The sequence below is a fragment of the Penicillium riverlandense genome (genome assembly GCF_028828495.1).
Source record: "Penicillium riverlandense strain IBT 135883 chromosome Unknown utg000011l_segment0_segment0, whole genome shotgun sequence".
Taxonomy (NCBI): Eukaryota; Fungi; Ascomycota; class Eurotiomycetes; order Eurotiales; family Aspergillaceae; genus Penicillium; species Penicillium riverlandense.
The window spans coordinates 21,607-45,331 of record NW_026643201.1 but is presented as its reverse complement, the minus strand read 5'-3'; the positions used below and the strand labels follow the sequence as shown (position 1 = coordinate 45,331).

Here is a 23,725-nt window from a genome sequence, read left to right as displayed (position 1 = left end):
TGTACGAAACTTTTATACATGGGTCCACCATGGGTGGGATCCGGACACACCCCCTTAGTGCTCAACTGCACACTGTAATTCCCATTTGGGCTGGAACTTATGCAATTTTTGCTCTTATATGATGCGTTGAATGCCATTATCCCAAGCATTTCGACGAATGCCTGATGTTTTTGACCTCGTAGTGCCTTGGTGAGATCATTAGCTCCCATGCTGGCTGTATTCGTCCATTCCACCTAGACCTGGCACCTACCCGCCTACCCACGGGTGACCCTTAATGTCCTCAAAAAGGACAAATAGCTAGAAAACGTGTCTTACTTACTTTTGCACAAATTATGTAAAATCAGGGAGGTTCTCCGTGTATATTTCCATAACTTTCAATATAGAGAGATATTAAATTTGGAGAAAACCACTTTCCTTATCATACAAACTATTATTAAATAGAATAATAGTATACTAATTGTTAAGCTCCAAGTACATAGCCGTTAAGTAGCTTTGAACGCTTCTACGTTCTACAGATATACGCTACTATATATTAGGGAAAGGAAGGCTTATATCGTCGTTATCGTCCATATTTATAGCCTCTCGATCTTTAACGTTAAAAATTATCGTAAAAGACTATATAAGGAACTGCACATTAGGAGGCTATACCTTATATGCCTAATCCTCATTATCTTCCTTAGTATCACTAATTAGACTAAATATCTCGTCCCATTCCATTAGCCTCTATTGCAGCTACGGTCTCTTAGTGTGAGGGATACTCATATAGCGTAAGGCGATTCTACCACCTAAACAATTACTATTTGTGCCGGGGCAGCCGAAACTGGCTCCTTTCGTGGCCGAAAATGGCCTCTCCGGCACCACTCCCTCCACACACGCACCTATCCAGCCACGACCACGCACCCCACCCTCGGTCCCCTGTAACGGGAGGCGTAACGATCGATGCCCAGCCGTCGGCCCACCTGCCTGGCCTTCTACTCACCCTCCAGGGTGATTATTCCCTCCGCACCCACCACGTCGCTCCCTTGTCTTTCGCGGCGCCAAAAATGGCCACACTTTATCCAGCACTCATTGGCTATGCGGCCTTGTGGTCACCGGCCATAAAACCGCCCACTGCCGTCGTCCTGCTCTCCCTCGTTCGCCTTCATCTTTTCCTTCCTAGGCTCCCTCGTTCTCCTTCACGCTTCCGCCTCGCGCTCTTTTCCTTGCCCGCTAAGGGGCGTTCTCTTGCACTTTGAACGATAATCCTGTGCCCCCTGTCTACCGGGCTGTGCATCTTCTACTAACACGCCGATCCAAGTATGTCTCCTACGTACTCTGATGTCGAATTGTCGGACCAAGCACTAGAGGATGATAGTGACATATCCCGCGTGTCTTTTCGGCCGGACTATAGCGATAGCGATAAATCGGACGCCGATAAAGCCCCAGTTTCGACAACTCAGACTTCACCCGAGCCTTCACGGTCTCCTAAACACTATGACGGAGTCTCACGTAGCTCTAAACCCTCCGTGCGTGGTCCCGTTCGCTCTAGGAATTTACTAGATTTCAGTGACGATCCCGATGACGACACTGACGAGGACATTGCAAACATTCCTCTTGACTATGGGCGTTCTGAGAAAACTAAGGTTCGCGGGGTTCGAATTGAGCAACGCTGGTAGAAGTGGGCGAACCTTCAAAAGCTTGCCTTCTGATGCGTGCTGACATAACTAGGTACTGCCGAGTGAAGGCTAAAAGCCCTGATTCGCTTTCGAAATAGAATGACCCGACGGAGGCTCTTCGTTAGGTCACTCCCAATGATGTACATCGGTTTCTTAACTACTGCCTGAAACTTAAGTATGGCCAAGATGGTAGGCATTTGAAGGGAATAAACAAAGCTAGCGCCCTCAAAGCCGACTGGAAGAGTTTCTGAGGCTACTTTCGAAGAATAACCCGTACCAGGATCAGCCCTGAAGATAGCGAAGAGATTAATGTAGTAAGCTATACGTCCTCCTCTTACGACATTCGGAGCTAACGAAACCTAGGGAATTCGGAAACTGATCAACAAATTCGGGCTCAATCAACAAGAGCGAGGCAAAGAACTAGTCTATGTACAAGATCTGACCGAATTGAATGAGACCATTCTTCGAACCCAGGAAAGGCGATTTCATTTTGGATACGAGCGTATTCAAATGTGTCTCTTTAGCATGATTGGCATCTACACCGTGAATCGACTGAGTGCGCTGCTTTCGTTACAGCTCAAGCATCTGCAGTTCTCTATACAGAAGGATCCTCACGGTGGCCCTCCTGTGCTTCTAGTAGAGATCAGGTTAGAGCACACGAAGCGGTTCCTCGGGTCTGAAGCCATGTAGGTATACATTCCTCCCTAATCCTGAAGGCTCGGCGGTTGATTCTTTTTTTTTTTTCTAGCAATACTTTTGCATTTCCTAAAATCATCGACGACCCCTCTCTTATCTTCAGCCCGCATGTATTCATCTTTGGTATCCTCTTCTGGCTACAAGCTTTTAAATCTCCAGCCCTTTCTTCTATAGAGAAACTTCGAAGTCTGTTTGTTCAAGGTGGTCGCCAGCAGATGCCACTCCCCTTGAAACCCGAGGTCGAGGATCGTTATATCTTTTGCAAGACAGAAGTCGTCAACGGGCGTCCGATTCTTCGGTAGGATCAACCCATGGTCGATGTCACTATGTCCGCTCGACTAAGGAATCTTAGAGAGATTCATAGTTGGCTTTATTCAATGTTTGCGCATCGTATGCGCTATGGTGGTAGAAAGATGTTGAATAATAGTGACGCGGTCAGCGAAGCATAGTAGAATCTAATCATGAAGCACGCGGATACCCGTACCTTCCTCAATCATTACCTTCCGCGACACGTTGATACGGACATGCAAAGTATGATGAACGGCCGCGAATCTAACAAATCTCTGATGCGTGTAATCACCCGCATGAGCAGGTGGATCGACACGAGGCGTCCTTAACACCTAATAACCGAGCAACGAGCATCGATCCGTGAACATCCTAAGTATGTCGAAGCGGTCCGACGATTGGAAGAGTAAACTAAAATTTGCATCTATGACCCGAGTGAACAAATGCGATCGCGACGTGATACTCTCGCACGCGATAAGCTCAATATGTTTGGCCGGCTAGAGAGGGCGTTAATATAGAAAGTTCGAAAGGAGTTTGACCGCGGATAGGCGAACATAGACATTGAGCGATAGCTCTCCGGAGCGGCTATCGACGACGAGGAAGCCAAGGACTCACTTCGAACAGATAGTATGTTGCTAGAGTAGATCAATCTTCTCGAGAAGTTGTTAACCTAGCCGACTTCCCATTCATTAGATGCGGAGTGGCAGAGACGAAATGCGGCTATCGTTGCAATCTCGTAGTACTGTGGTCACCTTAAAGGTAGGCCGTTGCGTAGACGGCGCAAACGAGTATCGCTAGGCGACGGGTCCGAAGAAGAACAGCTAGTTTCAACGGTCAGTCTAGCCATAAGAACTCCGGAAAACATAGCGCTATCGCTAGATGAAATGATTCTATTAGAAGCCGAGCATCATATCAGGTATGCAAGTCAACCCGAAAGATGTTTCTAATGCTTTGGAAATACCTAGGAGCCATTCTATACTCGAGTAAAGAAATAGAGCGAGTATAAGTCAACCTTGAGACATTTTCGAGAGAAACATTTAGATGATCGGAAATGTCTCATATGTAACGAAGATCTCTTACATGAGATACATCTTCGCAGGCACGCGCAGGATGTTCATCGTCTCAACACTCAACGGTCAGGTTGCAGTCCAGTGAAGAAGCGGCGGGGGGCCTGATCTCGGACTTGACGATCTACAAAGTAGCGCAAGCAAGAGCGCGCTTCAAAGTTTGTGGTTGGCCAGGGTGGCTCTTGACTTCTAGTAACGGGCACATGTTTAAAAAGCTATAGACAATGCTTTACAATACAGTACTTCTCTCTACTGTGATTCATTTGGTTGCCCTACTATGTCACTTCCGCTCCTCTATCGGTTTCGAGATGGCAAATATCAATCCACGTTTGATAGAATCCAATATCGCCACCATCACGATACCCTCGCCTTCTAGGTCATGCACTGAACTCTTGTGGCAACCTAGTAAAGTTTTAAGTGAAACTCATCCACCAGAACCTAGCCTAGCACTAGTGAACTGCAATATACTCTCCTGCAGCATGGTACAACTAGATTAAGTTCTACTTCGTTTACAGTATGCATAGTTTGCTGTACTGTAAACATTGTTATGATCACTCTTCCTGCTCTTTCTCAACTGATACTAATATATGCAACGCACATTAGTAATTTATCACTGACATCGCTAATACTACAACTGGCGGTTTACTCTCCGATTATGGCCACTGTCGCTTTGAAGCGCCCGCACGATTGATTCCATCCTCTGTTCCGGAAGGAAATACAAGTCCAATTAAGCTAGTGGTCTCGTGACTAGCATACGTCTGTCAGCTCGTATGTGTGTCCATTTGGAAGGGGGCCTTGGGGGCAGCCCGACTACACACACACACACAATTTATTTCAATGGATCATTTATCAATCTTATTTCCTATAATATCTCCAGTTCTACTTGTATATTCCGTTCCCATAGGAGACAGAGAACTACCTACTCTCCTGGATTTCTTCACCAAAAATGAAGAATCCTTATATTGCAACAACAATACTTCCCGCCGTTGGGTCCATTTCACATGATGTTATCTTCAACGGGACAGGTTTTGGAACCTACTACTACGATATTGCCCAGGTAGACGTTTGTGGTACCAGCTTCTCCAATCAGAATCTCGGTGACGTAGAGTGTAGTTTTGTCACAGGATTATCGTTAGATAATATTGACTCTAACTATGTTGTTGCAATGAACCACACCCAGCTTGTAAACGATCCAGCGAAATACTGCGGAAAGCGAGTAGTTGTCTCTGTCAACGGCCAGCCGTCTCCCCAGACTCTTTTTATTGGTGATGGCTGTACGCGTTGTGCACAAGGGTCCCGTACTGTCTGGAATCCCGAAAAAGCTGCAGGTCTTGATTTCAGTTACTCAGTACTGAATGAATTGATGGGAAACCAGGCATGTAATGACGGATATGCAAGGATAACATGGGAAATTCTTGATGACATTCTCTATAATTTCGATACCACGGACAGCGGAGCGTCACAGGGTCCAATATCAGCATCTGCAACCAAGTTCTGCTCTAAATAAGAAATAATAACCCAAAGTTTCTACACGGTGTGCTATACTGTATCTAGGCCACACAGAGATGATAACCAATAGCAGCCCTATGACCTTAATCAAAAGGCAATATGTTCCGGCAGGAACTGTTGAGGCTTTTAAGGAGCGGAAGTACGTCACCTAGGAGCGATGCTCTACTATGTAGTACATGTATATCCAATTACCACATTCTGTTAATTTTTTCTTACTAAACACCATCTCTACAGTACGAGGCATTGGAGGACTGTGCTTTCCTTCACCTGGCTGTGCTTAACCAATCATGGTTCACCGGCTGCTTGATGTCGCTTTGGAGGAATATACGACCGGCAGCAATCCCGGGTGAGTACAGCGTATGCGTGCGTGCGTGCGTGCCTGTGTGTGTGTGTGAAATCATTTACCCCGACCCATCGCTGAGCGATATGCAGGCTACTGCAACTATATATATCCTTCTATGTACATGTAGGGCGTCCCACTACCTGAAAGCGAACTTAGAGCCTCGTCAAGGCCTGCCGTGGCCTATTGCCGTTTTCGCTGTTAGGCTGCCCTCATGGCGCGCGACTTTGAAACCGTTCTGATGCCTCCGCAAAGTCCAGTACAGCCTCCACTGTGCTGGTTCGCGTGGCAGTGTTCTCCTTACCTACTTTACCTTCATCGTGGCCTCCCCAGAAGAATCGACACGCTGTTGAACGCGTCGCCAACCTTCCTCCGTAGTTCCTGTCGTAAAGTTCTCAACCGCGGGCAGTCTACGAGCACGTGGACCACGGTTTTTCGTGCACCGCATACACACTTGTCTTCTTCGGCGTGGCCTCGGAGCTTGCGATATGTTGATATCCACGAGTGTCCCGTCCGCAGTTGTGTGAGCAAGTAGGCTCGGTTCCTTGGCAGGGAGCCGTATAACCGTCTAGTGTAGGTAGAGGGCAGCGCATTGTCGATTCTGCGAAGGTGACTTCGTGACTTCCCTTTTCGGACGTCTCCCATTCCTGTTTCCATTGTGCGCGGATGCGGTTGCGAATGTATGGTTTCTCCCTCGAAAGTAGAGGGCAGAATGGGTGTGTCTTCCCTGGACAGGCTGCGTCCTTCGCAAGTCGATTCGCTGCGTCATTCCAATTTTAAATCTTCGAGACTAGGTACAGTACTATCCTTGGACATCCATAGCAAATACAAGACTAGCGATCATCTGGTGAAACAAAAAGTTGTTGCAAGCGCTGCGACCAGCAGTTGAACAACTTAACCGAGTCTTTATGAGGACCTGGAATGTGCGGTCGGAAGCTTTCTGGATTTGGGGTGGATCCTCGTTCAACAGCCTATTTTTAATGGTGAACCTTCCGGATCTCGAAAATGAATGAAGGTTGCGATCAAACCAGCCTTCGTATTTTGCGTAGTTCAACGTCGAAATGACCGTGGCAATAAGCCCCTGGTTCGCGACCGAGTCGTTTCAGATCTTGAACTGTCAGATCTTGAACTGAAAAGGTGCGGCGGTCTTCAGCGGTGCCAGTTCTCACCGCGCCTCGCTCAGAAGATTCACCATTAAAGACTAGGCTGTTGAACGAGGATCCACAACAAGTTTGATATCTAAATTTTTTTACTAGGGGACCATCGGTTGAGGGCCAATTCAGAAGCTTTCGACTGCACTTTCTAGGTTCTCATAAAGACTTGATTAAATTGTTCCTGACCTCTTCTACGTCTACCGACAGTCTCACAAGGTGCCATTTATGACGATAAGAGCTCCAACTGATAATCAACACTGTGTTGTAATGATCATGATTTCAGAATGGCTTCGTCAATTGCGGAGCAGTCCGTGCAGCTGGGTTGTCTTCAAACAAGCGGGCAATCTTATACCGACTATCTTCCATTGACGAGCCCGAGCGTATTATGTCAACGACATGTTGTACATCGGAATTGTTAGAAACCCGAATCAGCTCTAGTAACTGATCTGCAAACTCTCGATAATATCTGAGTTCTTCTTCTACCTTCTTGGCAGAGACTTTGCGGCGTTTATCGAAACATTCGTCGAAAACGCAGGCTCGATTATACTTCCTGCACTCAAGGCAAGGAAAACCATCACTGCACTAATGAGAAAAACCAATGTGAGACAACGCAAAATAATCGACATACACAAGCGAAAGACCCATCTTCTTTCGATAGCGCTGGCACTTCTTACAGGCGATCGGGGCTCTTGTTTTCGCCGCCTTTGACGCTGTCTCTCCCCCGATTTGCTGCGCAATCTTTACGTCAATCGGCATTGGCAAACGAGGCCAAAGAGGTCTGAATTGCGGCATAGGTGAGCCCATAAGGAAATGGGTGTAAAAAGAATGAATGGTCAATAGGGGAAGACGAACGAAAGAATGACGGCGAACAAATCAACTTTTATTAGCCGGATGTGTACAGTAAGTAAGGGGTACGTAAAATATGCAGGGAGATCGACGTGGATGCAACACCCGGCCAATAGGAATTGACCACGGCTCGTCGCGACCAAGAAGACCAGGATCAAGCATTTACCCTGACGAGTTAGGCAGGTTTGACTCCAAGTGTAGCAGTGACCGCATGAGCTGAACTACACAATGCCAAAATGAACTTGTTGGAAGGTGCTCAATGTTGGCAAACCACTAGAAGATCGAATTTACAACGCTGTTCGAAGGATTTGGTTCTTCAATGCACACTTATAAATGCATACGAATCCACTCGTCTGCTAATTCCTAAGCAGAGCTACGCTTGCCCGGCTCCCACTGCAACATCTGCCGTATTAGGCGTAAAAAGCTCGCTTTGTCCTGCTAATTGCAGGCGTGTTGGGTCCACCGCACGGAGACAACGATACGGTCCGCCCAGAACCAGACGCGTGGTGGACCGCTTTTCGCCCGTTTAATCCGGGTGCGGTCAAGGGGAGAGAGAGAGGGTTTCAGGAAAGCGCGATATGATATGACGGTGGGTTGGGTTAACTTCAAAATACGAGAGTCACGAAACCTCAAAATATTCCAAATACAGACCTAATTCTCCTCCTATTCAACGTACACAATTATGTCTGCAAAATCACCCAGGCTAGTCAAATTGGTGCGCACCGTCGTCGCTCCTGGTAGTCGATCGTACATCTATCCATCCCTTTTTGTCATGTGACCTTTGCCAACCTTTTGGACACTCGAGTAGATGATGCGAGAAAATCTCGAAAGCATCTCTTCCCCAACATGACGCACCTCAAGATCCTCTAATGCTCATGACGTCCTATCAAAGAGTTTGAAGACAAGCGACCCTCCAATTTGAAACAATAGCCAGGAATGGAAGACTCATCCAATTGTTGTGATTTTGTTGTAGTCATAACATCGATTGGAAGCGATTCCTGGGGCAAGGTGGGGCGAGCATGTATCATGTGTCATTTCACGTGAAGATTGATCTCCTGAGGCCCATGCATCTCCTAATACTCTGCCAACCCCCAACCCTGCAAGCAAAATAGTTTTTTCACCCTGATTATTCGAAGATAGTACCCACAGATCTAGCCCCTATGGTTTACTGGAGGTATTATATAGGCGTCTATTATTCGTATAGGGACCCTAATAAGGCCACGAAAGAAATCAAGGCTATCTTAATTATATAGCTTCATCGAGTAAGATTTAGCCGTTCAGTTTTTAGTTGAAATAGCAAGGCGTTCGTGCATATTCAGCGATGTGTTTGTTACCTACTTTATATGCGTCTGAAAAGGGGTAGCATTCCTCTGACAGACGGAGGTAACCTCACTGCTTAACTCTGAGGACTTGTGGTACGCTCGGATAAACCTAATCTCCAACACCTTGTTGTGATTAGATCAGAAGCTGTCAGGCGCACATGTTTCGTTGAACCAGTCTCGTAAATGCCGATCTAGCACTCATTTACCGAGACCCATGCTGACGTGATTGTGGGTCTACTATTAGCTAACTCTATGAGATCGGAATTGCTTACGGCCGACATCATGTGACTTACATTGACCCGGAATCGCGTCAGCATCTGCGCCGATAATCACATACCCGCGACTTTTTATCGTACACCAACACGTAATCATCTTTGATTCCTCCACTCTGGAAATGCTCACATGATGTTACGTTAAATGATTGTGTGCAACATATCTACGCAGTATACTCTTGGCAATCCGTAGTAGGAGCTTAAAAATGTATTTAAATGTGGCCCAATTCCAGTTTAACACAGGAACACATCAACAAAGCCTGAGATCAGACTCACCCCCTCACAATTTAAACAACTTCATACCAGGAAAATATGGCGCAGTTTGGATTCCCCACCACTTCCGACGAGGCTGCAGAAGCTCTGAGTGCGTCGATTCGCAACAAGACTAGTAAGTTTCAGTACGGATTGCCAGGCCCGGAATTGGCTGCTAAAGAGCTACTTTTTCAGTCATTATTACTGGTGTCAGCCCCGGAAGTCTCGGTGCAGATACCGCGCGCGCCCTGTTGGCCCACCAACCAGCGCAGCTGATCCTGGCGAGTAGGAGCGAAAAGAAAATCAATGAGGTCATCGCCTCTCTGGTCATACCGTCTGAGACTGTTGTCCGATCGCTCTGTCTGGACCTTTCATCTCTCAAGGCAGTTCGCGCTGCGGCTGCGCAGGTGTCAGAATGGGTAGCTTCTATTGATGGCCTGATATGCACTGCTGGTATTATGGCGACCTCGACCTACCAGACTTCCGTGGACGGCTTCGAGCTTCAGTTTGCCATCAACCACCTGGGTCACTTCCTCTTTACCAATCTACTGATTGAAAAGCTTTTGGCCGCACCAGGTGGTCCAACCGTAGTGAACTATACCAGCGAGGCGCACTCTCGCGCGGAAATGGGTTTCTTGGACGACCTATCTTATGGCAGCCATGGCGATAATTACAACAAGTGGCTAGCTTACAGCAATTCCAAGGCCTGCAACATTCTTTTCTCGGTCGGTTTGGTCCAGAGGTTTGGTGCGCGAGGCCTCCGATCCTTCGGCGTTGACCCCGGTATCATCGTGACGACTTCGTTGACGCGTAGTGTCCCACCAGAGGACTTCATCGCTCTAGGTGAGCTACGCACCCGCATGAAATATTTATTGGTACCGGCGGCGCTTACGTGTTCTTGGTTAGGCTGGGTTGATGAACAGGGCAAACTGAGCTCCGCCATAAAAACAAAGACTTCAGCAGAAGGGTCATCATCTGCGATCATTGCCGCTTTTGACAATACACTTACTAGTAAGCCTGATATCTATGAAGCTTTCATAATTATGAGAGGAAAGTTACTGAAGTTTTGATAAAGATGAAAAAGGGTATTTCGTCACCGATGGTGTTATTTCCAACATTAGCCTAAACCATGATTCCGTGGACCCAGATACGGCGAATAAGCTATGGAAACTAAGCGAGAAGTTGACAGGTCTGGTACCGGAATGATGGTGATATATGGTTCAACATCACGTGGCAGCGATAGCCCTGCTCTGATGAATCGTGGGTAGTTATAAGAACGCCAGACTGCACTGAGGGATTACTCGCTAGTTAAGCGGATAACGGACCGATACGAATACTGGTTTTATACGCATGTTGAATATATTATTGTCGCGGATGTGAGCCGCTGCTTTTTTGTAGGAATTGAATATTTATAAAGGAGTAATGCCACGCAAAGTTTTTGTTAGGGAATACGTAACATGTAGCGGCAATTTCGGTCCACGACAAGACTAGGCGTCTGCTTTTTTTACCATCTTTGAATAGTCATGTGATTACTATAAATTTCCTTCCCCAGCCACGAACAGCTCAAGTGACAATGCCACCTGAATTTCAATGCGGTGAGTGCAATTCAAATGTTGTGATCTATTACAGCTGACACTGGCTGTCATCGCGCCCCTGCCGTTGAGAGGCTGACAATCTTCTCATCTTTTTCTTACACAGAGGGAAAAAGCTTTTTAACATGACTAGTTGAATCGTACCCTGCACTCTCTAAAAACAGGTGTTCCCTTTTCCTCCATGTACCTGAGGCTCCCTTTTTTCACATTTGAAGGGTAATCTTACTTTCGTAAACGTAAATGCTAAGGTGTCATTCCATATAGAATAGAGCCGACCGTGAAAGAAATAACTGGTCTTTGCCGCAGCACCACTTATCTTGTTGGGGACTGGTAACAAACAATGGACACTCTTCACCATACCTCTTCATCATGATGAAGACCTCTAATCTAGATACTTGAACCTTTTGATTTTACTTCACTAAAAAGCCGACCGATCACTTAATCAGAGTGAGAGAACCAGTCCGTTCAAGGGGACAGAATATCCTCAACCTAGCTTCCCTAAGATAGTGAAAAAGCATATTTAGAACCCCCTTCCCATCGTGGTTCAATAATTATGCAGAAGTGCGCGTCCCAAGTCACAACCCCAATTCTCCTTGACGGTACTGGATTTTTGACCGTTGAAATCTCAATAGCACAATATTGATGCACATAATTTCCAGCCAGATATGGTAACATACCAATGAGTGGGACCCGCCATATGATTGACGATACAGGCGAGGAATGGGTTCTCATATGGTCGAAGGCGAATGTATTCAACTCACCGCTCATGGTAAAGCCAGCTTGAAATTGAGTGCCAATTCCATCAGCGGATGTATTGGTTGAGTTCCAGTTTTGCAATACCAGAGAATGTATCAAGGCTCAGAAGACACTATCTACATTCGGAGACCATGCGAATGGCTTATGCTACTAAAGGCGCAGTACCAAAAGTAGCGATCCAAGCAAGTGACTGCTATAAACAACATGTATTCTCTCTTAGAAGCCCACCGGTGGCTGCAAAGAGTACTTTGAGGCGTCGGTCACAAGGTCAGCGCCAAGGAAGGCCTGCAGACTCGCGTGGATCTGATCCCCAGTCACCACTCCGAGCTGCGTGCTCTCGCTGAGCCTTATGGTAGCTCCAGCTGCCACTCTAAGCTCTTCCGCGACTTTACTGCTACCTGGGCCAGGGCGGCAAACCTTGACCGTTTCGATGTAGCCTATACTTCTGTTTTTGGCCGACTCTGACTGAATATGCTACGACTCTATATTCAAGTGAAAGTACGAAGATTGCTTTTTCAAACAATGTCCTCTCTGCTAGTGGCCCCTCATCGAACTGTGACCTTTTCGTTCCTTACGCCGTGCGGTCGCAGCCAATGCGATGATTGTCATATGGTAGCTCAAGTAAACATGAGTTACAACCACTAAACTACAGGCATTTACTACGCGGTGGACCAAAATCAGGTTGACCACTACATTCTTTTTGAATTCCATCGGCTTGGTCAAGCAATAATCTATTATCAAAGCGTAATATGACGATGTCAAGAATGCCTGTTTCGTTAGGTAGACGATGGATCTTGCCGGGCGTGTGAAAACCTTTCCGTTCTCCGTTCTCCAATATGCCAAGGATCCCTTGTGGGTCTCGAGCGCATATGTGCCCTTTATTCGAGGTCTTCAGATACTGTACTATACACATGCTACAAGAATTTCTTAACCCCTGGTGGCGCTAACTGCTTTGGGCTGCAGCTTTGGGGGGTTATTAGTCAGCAGTCTGAGAGGAGCTTTGGCCAGGCCTAGAGACTCACTAGCACCGAACGTGTCCCTGATCCCCTTTTCTCTCGCACATAAGAGCATAATCCTTTTCACCAGCCAGTCTGACTTCAGATAATTCTTCTCCTTGAGAATTAACATACTAATTATACTCATGAAACATCCCGAATACAATCCCAACGGAACAATGGGTGGCTTGGAGTCCGGACAAGCCGATGAATATTTTGAGCTCATACGTCCTGCAGGTAGTACTGCCTATTTTCTTCGATCTGAACAAACACTGATATCAATACAGGTGTAATAGAGAGCATATACAAGATCCACCATGGCCTCGGCGTCTTGTCGAACACAATTGTTTGTGCGACATATGAGCGGACCGACAATATTCACTTAACTCCGGGCATATTGTACGCAGCTCTTCCCTTAGTGGTGTCGGAGCACCCAGCCCTGGCAACAATCATTGTTGATCAGCCATCCAAGAAGAAGATTGGAGGCAAAAGGGCCTGGCAAGCACGTTTGAGAAAAATTTGTGTCAAGGATTGCGTCAGATTTGTGGATAATGCAGCTGAGCAAGAACAGTTCATTCGGTTGCTACAAGAGGAGCATGATATCTGGTTCAAAACAGAGGATAGGGCAAAACCGCTGTGGAGAGTTGTGGTTAATGGTTCGAAGATATTATTTATTTTTCATCACTCGGTCTGTGATGGCAGATCAGGTATGATATTTCACCACAGCTTGCTCACTGCACTTAACAAAGTGACCCAGGAGCAACAAGAGACCGGGCAAGACAAAAGTATATCGACTGATATCGATGTGGCAAAACATGAGATGAAGCCCGAGTCAATGGCTCTTCTCCAGGCTCTTGGCATGAGATTCAGCATATGCATTGGTCTACTGAGCTACCTCTCCTCTTTTATGGTCAAATTCTTCCTACGGAGTAGTTATACCTTCTTCAGCGATGTCATGTTCAAAGAGGGTTTACCCTCTAAAGACAGCCCAGTGCCTCTCGCGAAGCGGCCAGTCACCAAGCTGGAAAGGATGTGCCTCAACCCATCACAGCTCGCAGCAACTCTTAAAGCGTGCAGGAAACACAACACGTCAATCACCACCCTCATCGAAACACTAATTCACGTTACGCTTGCATCTGATGTTTATCCAGCGGCAAAAGTGGGTCTATCGTACCTTGCAGTTGACCTACGGCGCTTCCTGCCGACTGAGTTTTCTAACACCATGGGCAACTATGTATCAAGCCATCAAACTATTCACTGGCTGTGCAATTACCGCAGAGCTGGAGTTACATCTCCAGCTAACGATAGGCAGATTGCGCTCATGTGGGAGCTAAGCCAAAGAGCTAAAGCTGACCTTGATTCTGCCATGTTCAGGCATCAAACACCACGACCAGTGGCGAACGCTTTAGGGTTAACAGCTATTGGCGAAGACGATGAGTCTATTATGGCGGGAATATACAAAATATTAGATGTCGCTGTCACGAAGACCTTTTGCGTGTCCAGCTTGGTCGAATCAAAAAGTCAATCATCCGGGCCTTGGCAACTGAAAAGTGCTGAGTTCTCCGTGTCTGCACAAAAGTCGCAGGTGGGACCAATGCTGTATTTTGCAATGGCAAGCATGAGGGATGACCAGTGTGTAATCAATGTTAGTCATGAAGAGGGTGTACTCCAAACTGGGGTTGTTCGGAAGATTCTTGAGGGGGTGGAGAGTCGGTTAATCATGTTGCTGGAAGCTGAAAATGGTACTTAACGACTTAAATTTGGCAATGAAGATAGCTTGTGGTTAATAGTTGATTTCACTCGGTATATTACACGTGGGGCATGTGTTGTGCTGTGCGATGGCGAGCATTAGAGATGGCCAGTGTGTGTAATCAATGTCAACAGTCAAACACTTATTGGTGCGCAAGGAAATGTACCGCACTACTCATAGGAATACGTATCAAACAAAGCAGGAAGCAGACGGACAGAAAGAATCAGAAAGTGAAGACCACCGTATAACCATATTTCGGAATATGTTGCACATATTTGCAAAATGAGGTCGCCATACAACTGGCTGGTTCCTAGCGCAAGGACCATACGACGTTGCTGCCTTCAGACTTGGCTTATTACATACATCGTCCATCGGAGATCCACATGAGGAATCCGAGGGTCTAAAGCGAATCTGGGAGGGCAACCTGAATAGGAGATAAGACACACACGATACGACCCAATCGAGGGGTTTGTGTAATCCCAAAGGCCCTTAACATGAATCTATTATCCATGCTGCAACTGCTACCCTGTCTGATCGAGGACTAATCGCAGCTTTTCCAAAGAACACAATGAAAGGCCCATCATATCTCACGATTCAGAAGAATTCTCTTTGAAATACAGATAAGAGCTGTATTTGCGACCCGATGTCTGCGCTATCTGTTGTGCTTTAAAGGAACATTGATTATTCTTATCTCAGAGGCTATATATGCAACAAGGAGGTCAAGTCGATTGAAAGCCAACTTGTAATTTATATAAGCTACTCGGGAACTATTTCCAATGGTGCAGACTTGTTCCTGATCTGCGCCAGCCTCACATCACAACACTCAACCCTCCGAGCCGGCGGAGCCAGACGGACATGATGACGGCTTAAATGGACCAAAAGACCAACTTTCTCATAGCTTCGAGATTGCCATAAAATGAATTTTTGGGAGCGTAGTCTAGGTCAGGTGTTTAGTGGACCCAAAGGCGCGCATATCGGACGGAGATAGTTTGTGTATTAGAAAGACGCCAAGCTGCTCTTATCTCTGACGAGGCCACTGGTGACTAGGAATCCATATATTCTTGAATTTCACTTATGTGTTAGAATATTACCCGGAGAGCGTCGAGCGTCTCCTCGTTTCGCTCCAACCTTCCAAATAGATGAAGGCCTCTATTCAAAGTACACATCAATATACCCATGAAGACCCATATCAGCGTAAGTCAAGTGCAATTCTCACCAATTTCACCTCCTTAATGTCAATCGAATAGGATGCAAGAAGTACCTGAACAGACAGTGTAGAAGATTGTTTTGGACTGTACATTAGGAGAAAAAGAATGCCTAACGGTCCTCGGAGAAGTATAATCCGAAGGCTGTCACGTCTCGTACCTTCTTACAAATATGCTTGCATCTAGCTCATTCCTAATATATTGCGAAACACGACTGCTTCACCAACTCATGAACTGGGTATCCGCCGTTCGTATAATATGGACACTCTTTTTATGGACTGTGCCCGCTGAAGTGATTCTGCCTGCGTGCATATTTGTTAACTAAACAACGATGATTTTCACACTGCGGCTGGATTAGACTTACGGGAGAAGCCACGGAGTTTCCCGGTATTAATGGCGTATTTGTGGAAAGCTGAAATAATATATCCTGGGAATATTTTCGGCGTCATGAAAAATGGTAACAGTTTTAGCGTTATGGGTCTTATTGCAAAGCAAGAAGCAATTTGCTGTCAGCTTACTATTGAGAGCTCCGACAACAGGCGATAGAAAGAGGCGACTAAGGCCGGCTGGCAATAGATAAAATAGTAAGATCCAGACTCAAGATACATGATTTATAGCCCAAGGCAATCTAATAATGAACGGCAGCCTGGAGCAACGAGTGAGTTTTCAAAGCCCCAAAATGCCAAGACTAGGATGCCTGGTTTATTTAGTTTGGGAACTGCACTGCTACTTCCTGAGAAGCAACCACAGGTCAGAACGCACCGATGACTAGTCTAATTCTTTCAACCTTTCCCGAGTTCACATTTTCATAGGCTTCATGCCTCTAAACCGTCTGCAGCCTCTCATCCTATTGCGCCTTCTTGTATTGGCGCCAAAGCTTATAGGCTTGATTTTCAGTTACCATTCCATTCTTCCCGTTTTACTCCGATCTCGCCGTCTCCGCTTGGTTGGAGTCCCCGGCATGCTTTCGGCGCTAACAAAGTATTGGTGCAAGAGCTCCACTTGTCTATATGGATAGTGATGCCTTGCAAGCATGCACCCATAAAAGCCTCCTGGGACTGTACCCAACCTACGAGAGATGATCGAAGAGCATGGAAAGTCCACTCATGTTGTTTATGCGTGTGCATCACCTGATGATAGTTAATTCCTTTATTTTCGCAATCTTCCGCTTCTCCTGTAACAACATCCCTAAAAAGGTGTTGGTGTACTCTTGGCATTCTGGAGATGATTGAACCAGAGTTTATCTGGGTAGTTGCAATTGCAGACGCCAACCTTGGTAGGAGTCACAAAGGAACTAAGCGACACTTCCGGCATTTCGAAACGATGGATACTGTAGGGTTGCCACTTCAATTAGCTAAGTCTTATAGCATGTGTATGGTAGTTGTATTGTTATGGAGTTCTGTGGGTCACGACCCAGTGTTATAGATACAGGTCTAACCCTAATGCATGAGTAGTGCGTATCAGGGTGACAGAGCAATACCATCGGTACAGGGGATCCAACACTAAGCATTGGAACCCCGCTAACATTGGTTAGTAAGCGAGTAAGCCTGTAAGTTAATGTGAGGGCAGTTGTACTACGATGACAGGCTGCGATTGCATGCCTGATTTGTAAGGTTGTTACTGCCTCACAACTGCGCACTGATCGCACGCATGAACGCGTGTATGAGCGGGGTAAGAAGCCTGTACATAAATACCTCGCTGGCACCTGAGTTTCAGGGGCCAGCGATCAGTCTTGGAATGATGCTGAGTCGCACCCGGAACCTCCCTGCGAGTCTCTATTGCCCGAATCTGTAAAACCAACCGACCAGGTGTATCGTGAGATAACCCTGACAGTTAAGCGAGGGAGCCACCCCAAAACACCAGAGTAAAGCGATAAACTACAACTTTATATCCCAGCAACAGTATCGTCCCCTAAAACCTTCTTATTACTCATGTTTTTCATACCACGTCTAGCATATTCTAAAAGTCCCGAAAGGGTTTAGGTTATAATGATTGGGAGATATAGCTTTAGAAGCTCAAGAGTTTAGATTACAGTGTATTTTTACTAGATGTTGTGAAATCAGAGTCAGACTCTGTATTCGTACTTTGAAAAGTCAGATACGAAAAGCAAAGTAGCATGATCTATCGGCTGTTGAGCTATGGTATTTTGGGGCGCCTCACTTGCTTACCCGCCACAACAACTAGGTAACTTACCTAACGTGGAGCGGCGGGGCCCCCGGATTTGTAAGCGGGTGGCGCTATCTCCATTGGCATCTTGCAGCGCAACCGCCGATCAAGCCTCAACTCTGTCCTAAAAGTTCAGAAGCCTTACTCGATCAAAGACCTCGTCGGCGGGGCTGGCCTGGTGGATTTTTCTAGACCTGGCTCCTCTCATCGTCCGGAAGGACAAGATGCAACGCAACCAAAAGCAGACGATGGAAGAGCGGGGTACGCAAAGTGCCAGCGTTCGTTATCGTGGTCGAAGTCAGGAAGATCATGGCATTTCTTCGGAGCTTGATGCAAACTCATCCAAGAGATCCTCGTCGGAAAACCGTCGATTGCAAAACCGCAAAGCCCAAAGAGCATACCGCAAGTCTTGTGTGCGATAACTCAAATCAGGATCTTATACTGATAGAATTTTAAAGGCGATAGAAAGAGAAATCGGTTGGAGCAGCTCGAGAAAATTGTGGCCACTATCGGGGAGCGATCTATCCAGGCGCCACTGGATCAACAACCGGCTCCAACAGAGCCACTGCCTCAAGACTCAGGCGCCCTTCCGAGAACACGATACCGCGAAGTGGTTCACCAGCTTCCCCAAAGATCCCCTCCCCCGCTCGTAAATGGGTTGAATACTGTGAACGATTTTGATCTTGGCACATCCATCAACAATATTTGGTGCGAATGGCCAGCTTTCTGTGCTACCACAGACTCGGGCCTCTCATTCGACGGTAACCTTCATTCTCTATCTATGGCGCCGATGGCCGAGTCGGCATCAGATGCGCCTATAATCACACCTGAGTCGGTTGATGACATTATGCCTACCAACAACTTTGCAGAAGGCATTTTAACTGCGGTCAAGAGCATAAACACGGTAACTGGTCGCCAAAAGTTAGGGCCAGAAATTAGTGACATTCATGGCGCAAACAAGGATCTACAAGAGTCAGATGGTTTGTATGGTCAATTAATCTTTGTATACCGGCCCAGTGGGAAAATTTTGGCCGTCAGACCTGAACGAATTCGCAGATACATATCTTCACTTATGCCAAATTTACGCCATCAGCTTTTGGAGTCGGCAAAGACTGGTGGATTTGGATTTATAGACCAAATCATCGCGGGCCTGGAGACTCCTGAGGGGAGTTCGCCATCGACGGGCACTAGTCCAAATCACTCATCTGCAGCATTTCGTCAGAATGGATCCCCGTGGTTCACACCTGAAATGGCGGAATCCTTTTCCCCGTATACGAACACACTTCGTATCTCACGACTCTCATATTTTTCTGCTTTGTTCGCAAATTTCAGCGCCCTCGGTTTCGATTTCTCTGTATTCCTCGACGAAAATAGCATCTCGCCCTATTGCACAGACAATCTGTCTTCGCCTGAAGGATTCAAAGACACTCCTGTTAATCTTCGACCTTTGTTGTGCCAGTTGACCGTTCCACACCATCCGTACTTGGATACCTTGCCATTTCCAACTTTCCGGCAGAGGGCACTTGCCGCGTTGTCTACGGACCCTCCGTTGTTGAATGAAGATGACCTCTGTGTTGATCTCATGTTGAAAGACGGCCTGGTGTGCTGGGGATCCATTGGAGGCGGTGGCATGGACAGAGGGAGCCCGTGGGAAAGCCGAAGCTGGGAGGCAAAAGGATGGTTTCTCCGGAAATGGTGGTGGCTTGTGGGGGGCGAGGACGAAGAGATGTGGAGCGTGTCTCGATGGTGGGCATCGCAACGGGGTGAAAAGGTTTCCGCGGGCCATCGAGAAAATCCGCCAGACCTACCATCAGGTGATATAATTGTTATTAAATAGATGTGACGTTTAAGTATGTTCTTTGGGGGTATACACTTACTTTCGCAACATGCCAGGCAGCCTCCAGCCTCGCAGCGTATTTAGGGGAATAATTGCTTATTTTTTCTTTTGACGGTAAAGAGGAGCCCGGTACACTACACTGACTCCAAGTTATTGAAATTCTTATATAGAGGCTTCGGACGCTAATCTCGACGACGCGGCTTTATTCATAATCTTCGCCAGCTTCTTATCGCAAAATATTATCGGTGGTAGATCTTCTGGACCTCTTGGTTCGTTAAAAGCACTACCAACAGTGAAAACTCTCTAATTGTAATCTTAAACTCTCTCCAAATAAAGATGGCCGTTTTGCCTCTGAGCTTTGATATGGTCCGCCACATAACGAAGAAAGACTTACTGTGGCAATGGGAATGGCGGGGCCTTGGACGGATGGCTCCTGCTGGGCCGCTGGCAAATATACAGACCATATGTCAAGGTGGTCTCCTCCACCTTGCCCGGTTGCCTCGCTGAAATTCATAATTCTGAAAGGAGCTGAACTGCATGCGGATCAGTATCGAATGATCGCTAGTGAGTCCTAATGGGGACACTCTCTTTACTGCCTCGCAGAACTTGCGAACGCCCACATCCGAGCAGGTTTGCTGAGCGTATCATCTACGCAAGATACAGGGGTGCCTGGCATTGGCATCCCAACGACCCGATATATGGTTCGCTTTAACAATCAAGCATAGGCTACTGCGGTCCACAATTACCCGACGTTTGAACGAACTAGTAGTAATACGAGACTGACCAATCTGTGGTTTGGGTTCGCCGTACATCGTACGCACACGGGGTTTGATCTGGAAGGCGCGAAAGCGCGAGGCATTGATTCTCTTCAACAAAGATCAAAGCATAAGCCGACCTTTTCTTTTAAGAACAACTACGGAGAAGGAGCGTGGACCTCAGGCCTTATAAACTAACAATCGTGGCATCCACTGATATATTTTCTGCATCAGGTCCTCGACAATCTTGTTATAATTAGCTCGCCCAAATTCTTGCCGAGAGTAGCTAATATGGCGTGCAACATATGTCCCAACCTAGAATCTCTGTGCTCGTACCCTTGGCCTGAGAAACAGAGACTATTGTGAAATGGTGAACGCTTCCAGCTAACCATACCACCTCCTAGCGTGGTTAGGTTCCTTCCCCGAGCTACGTGGCATTCTAGCACGTGACAACGTATCCGCTGAGCTGCATGGCCCAGTGTATTGTTGGGCTTTCCAGATTCTTATCAAGCACATGCAAATCGTCGCCCCCATGTACAAAGAAGCAGTGAACATTTGGGTGTTGAGATATCCGTCCCGTCCCGTTTGCCGAAGTTTGAGCGCAATTGGCTCAGCAACTAGGAAATATTTAGTAGGAATTCAATACGTGACAAAGAGAATAGCAAAATACCCGCCGCAGGTCCGGCACAAGCAAGCCACATTATAGAAAGACAGGATGGGAGACCAGGCAGTGCCACGATTTCGGCCGCAACGGGCCCTCCCAGCTAATCTCCGTCAGCACTGTCATGTTTGAGGGGGGCCACTTTTTGCGTACAGTCCATATTCCACCGAAGAAAATGCCAGTAAGCACTGCAAATGCAATAACTGCCCCATAACTTGCAACAAAGGGCCACATTAGAAAACACAAGATGGTGGTTATGAATGACATCAAAGCAGCCATATTTAATGGGCCTATGATGTCGCTGATCTTTCCCATCCCTGGGCGGCCAATGATCTGGCCGATATTAAGAGCAGCAGTGATGAGAGATCCTTGCTGCGCCTTCAAGCCGATGGTTCTCGAAAAATTATCCAGTGAAAACAAGACAGAAGTGAACCCCATGACGTTCAGTGCACTCCAAATTAGAAAGCACCAGTATTGCCATTGTGTGAACAGCTGTAGCTGAAACATAGTCGGCGTTGTTCCAACATCCCTATTTCGATCTCGGATCAAGAGTCCGCAGATTGTGTTGACAAAGAACTGAACAATTGCCAGAATGCGATAGGACCAGGAGATTCCATATTTTTGTATCATTGTTTGGACAGCGAGCGAATATATGAGACCTCCGGTGCCACTTCCACTAGCTGCGATTCCACTAGCAAGGCCCCGACGGCGGAGAAACCACTGAGGGATAATACCTACGGTAGATAGGTATTGTAAACCAAGACCTAGCCCAAAGCAGACCCCTTGGCTAAGGAATAGATGCCAGGTCTGCTTGCAAAAGGATGCACCGACGAGGGCAGCGGTTTCAAAAGCCACCCCGCAGAGTAACGTGACATTCATGCCAAATCGGTTCGTAATAGCAGAGGCTAGGGGTCCGGTAATAAGGGCAGTCGCGGTGATGAGACCTCCAATGAACGCATATTCTAGAGGCGTTGCCCCAGGGAACTCAGACGCGGAGAGATAATATGAAAGGAAAACACCGTAACTCTGCAAAGGCCACAGATTAGTGGACACTGGTGCAGATTTTGAGTAGACTTCCTCACACTCGCAATACCCCAATGATGAGCATTGTTCAGGAAAACGCAGAAAACACAGACCCAGCCATATCCTCCATCTGGGATTTTGCTAATTGTAGATAACTGCTCAGCAGTTGATATTTCGGGGTCCGATTCCCTGCCCCTCATGCCCTCAGTGTTGAAAATGGAGCGAAATGATGAGGAGAGTCAATCCAGGGCAATAAAGCTGGTATTTCGCGGGCAGATAAAAAACTTGGTACATTGATGAGCTAGCACTCCCTTAAATAGAGAATCGGCGAGCTTACAGCGTTGTAAATTTTAATTAACCCTGGCGTTAAATTGACCTTACATTTCATAGTCTACTTCCGCTAATACCCCAGGATGCCAAGACCTTTCCGTTTTAGTCGCGTATTGCCGGGCATTAGTGGCATCATTCCGGCCTTGAGGTCCAAATTTCACCCCCTAGAGATTGGTGCTGCTTCTCAAAAAGACATGAAGGGTTTTGGGCGTTGGTGTTTTGTTTGTTTGGTAGTACCATCTTGAGTCGTACATAGGATGCTGCGGTTATTGTCGCCATTAAAAGCTCCCTTCTTCCATGGGCTCCATTATTACCACATACCGAAATAGTTATGCTATATTTTTGAAGGTCTTGAGTGACTTGGTTCCAACTGAGGCTCGATCGGCTGTGAGCGGAGTTTCTAACATGGCTGCTGCTCCTCGTACTGTGTACAGGACGCCTCACACACGTGCCTTAGTGGGGGTTGCAAGTTCTCGGATTTACTACGGAAACCGGCTCAGGTCTACATATCAAGAGCCTAGCTGGTATGTGGTGGTATCTTAATTGATATGCAGTACCACGAGCTAGGGATTCTGAACTTGTAGGTCGATCTTGAAAACCCCTTCCGAATGCCACGTCATTGCCCCTCGCCTATGGTAGTGTCTCTCACGACAGCCTGCTTCAGAAAATGGTAATCGTATACTCGGAGCACTAGCATTCATATGGCCGAAGACACTTTCGATCAAGTTCCGCCTGTCGACAAGCCAATCTATGGGCGAGAACGGATACCTCGGTCTTTGACCCCAAAAAGCGCGCTCGTGTCGCTTAGTGTATACCTGAGAGTTTGATCCGCAATACATGCCGCTATCTCTACAGAGGCATGCTGTACCGGCGACGAGAACAGCCAAGCGCTACTGGTTAGAACCCGGACTGGAATTTCACCACCACAGTGGAAAAGCAGTGGCGGGGGCAAGCGTCTATCTCCAAACGTTACGAGGTTTGGTTGACTCAACGTGGTTGGAGGGAAGACAGACGTGCTCCGTTATTGTTACGCACAAGTTCTATCGAGCTGTTAATACCATGCAGTTCCTCGTTGGAGTGTGGGTAAGGTGCCAGCCTATGGCCATTAGTAGAAAGAACGTTCGCACAGTTATCCATCCGCACGTGGGCATCTAGAAGTAGGCCGCATGCTTGGCCAGTGCAGGACGCACAACGACCGCAGCTGAAGGATTTGAGCACAGAGCTGCACTGAATACCAATGGTAATTCGCATAAATCG

General features: G+C 46.9%; 7 protein-coding genes across 7 annotated transcripts; 6 read left to right on the top strand and 1 right to left on the bottom strand.

Moving 5' to 3' along the window:
- Positions 1 to 1,298: 1,298 nt before the first annotated feature.
- On the top strand, positions 1,299 to 2,653 carry N7474_010716 (uncharacterized protein; the record flags this gene model as incomplete). Its single annotated transcript, XM_057202126.1, has 4 exons — positions 1,299 to 1,651; positions 1,936 to 1,969; positions 2,019 to 2,341; positions 2,404 to 2,653. 4 exons carry the CDS (start codon positions 1,299 to 1,301, stop codon positions 2,651 to 2,653), a joined length of 960 nt encoding a protein of 319 aa, XP_057047410.1.
- A 9-nt stretch (positions 2,654 to 2,662) lies between these two features.
- N7474_010715 (uncharacterized protein) lies at positions 2,663 to 2,968 on the top strand (the record flags this gene model as incomplete). Its single annotated transcript, XM_057202125.1, is given in 2 exon segments — positions 2,663 to 2,785; positions 2,804 to 2,968. 2 exon segments carry the CDS (start codon positions 2,663 to 2,665, stop codon positions 2,966 to 2,968), a joined length of 288 nt encoding a protein of 95 aa, XP_057047409.1.
- Positions 2,969 to 3,014: 46 nt separating this feature from the next.
- On the top strand, positions 3,015 to 3,811 carry N7474_010714 (uncharacterized protein; the record flags this gene model as incomplete). The annotated part of the gene is made up of 4 exons (XM_057202124.1): positions 3,015 to 3,092; positions 3,195 to 3,263; positions 3,377 to 3,552; positions 3,634 to 3,811. The coding sequence occupies 4 exons, from the start codon at positions 3,015 to 3,017 to the stop codon at positions 3,809 to 3,811; spliced, it is 501 nt and encodes a 166-aa protein (XP_057047408.1).
- Positions 3,812 to 9,458: 5,647 nt separating this feature from the next.
- N7474_010713 (uncharacterized protein) lies at positions 9,459 to 10,604 on the top strand (the record flags this gene model as incomplete). The annotated part of the gene is made up of 4 exons (XM_057202123.1): positions 9,459 to 9,534; positions 9,594 to 10,241; positions 10,305 to 10,409; positions 10,474 to 10,604. The coding sequence occupies 4 exons, from the start codon at positions 9,459 to 9,461 to the stop codon at positions 10,602 to 10,604; spliced, it is 960 nt and encodes a 319-aa protein (XP_057047407.1).
- A 2,316-nt stretch (positions 10,605 to 12,920) lies between these two features.
- Positions 12,921 to 14,491, top strand: N7474_010712 (uncharacterized protein; the record flags this gene model as incomplete). Its single annotated transcript, XM_057202122.1, has 3 exons — positions 12,921 to 12,978; positions 13,029 to 13,397; positions 13,491 to 14,491. 3 exons carry the CDS (start codon positions 12,921 to 12,923, stop codon positions 14,489 to 14,491), a joined length of 1,428 nt encoding a protein of 475 aa, XP_057047406.1.
- Positions 14,492 to 18,643: 4,152 nt separating this feature from the next.
- N7474_010711 (DUF3425 domain-containing protein) lies at positions 18,644 to 19,699 on the top strand (the record flags this gene model as incomplete). The annotated part of the gene is made up of 1 exon (XM_057202121.1): positions 18,644 to 19,699. The coding sequence occupies one exon, from the start codon at positions 18,644 to 18,646 to the stop codon at positions 19,697 to 19,699; it is 1,056 nt and encodes a 351-aa protein (XP_057047405.1).
- A 1,194-nt stretch (positions 19,700 to 20,893) lies between these two features.
- On the bottom strand, positions 20,894 to 22,338 carry N7474_010710 (major facilitator superfamily domain-containing protein; the record flags this gene model as incomplete). The annotated part of the gene is made up of 5 exons (XM_057202120.1): positions 20,894 to 20,945; positions 20,993 to 21,071; positions 21,125 to 21,218; positions 21,269 to 22,141; positions 22,198 to 22,338. 5 exons carry the CDS (start codon positions 22,336 to 22,338, stop codon positions 20,894 to 20,896), a joined length of 1,239 nt encoding a protein of 412 aa, XP_057047404.1.
- Positions 22,339 to 23,725: the final 1,387 nt, after the last annotated feature.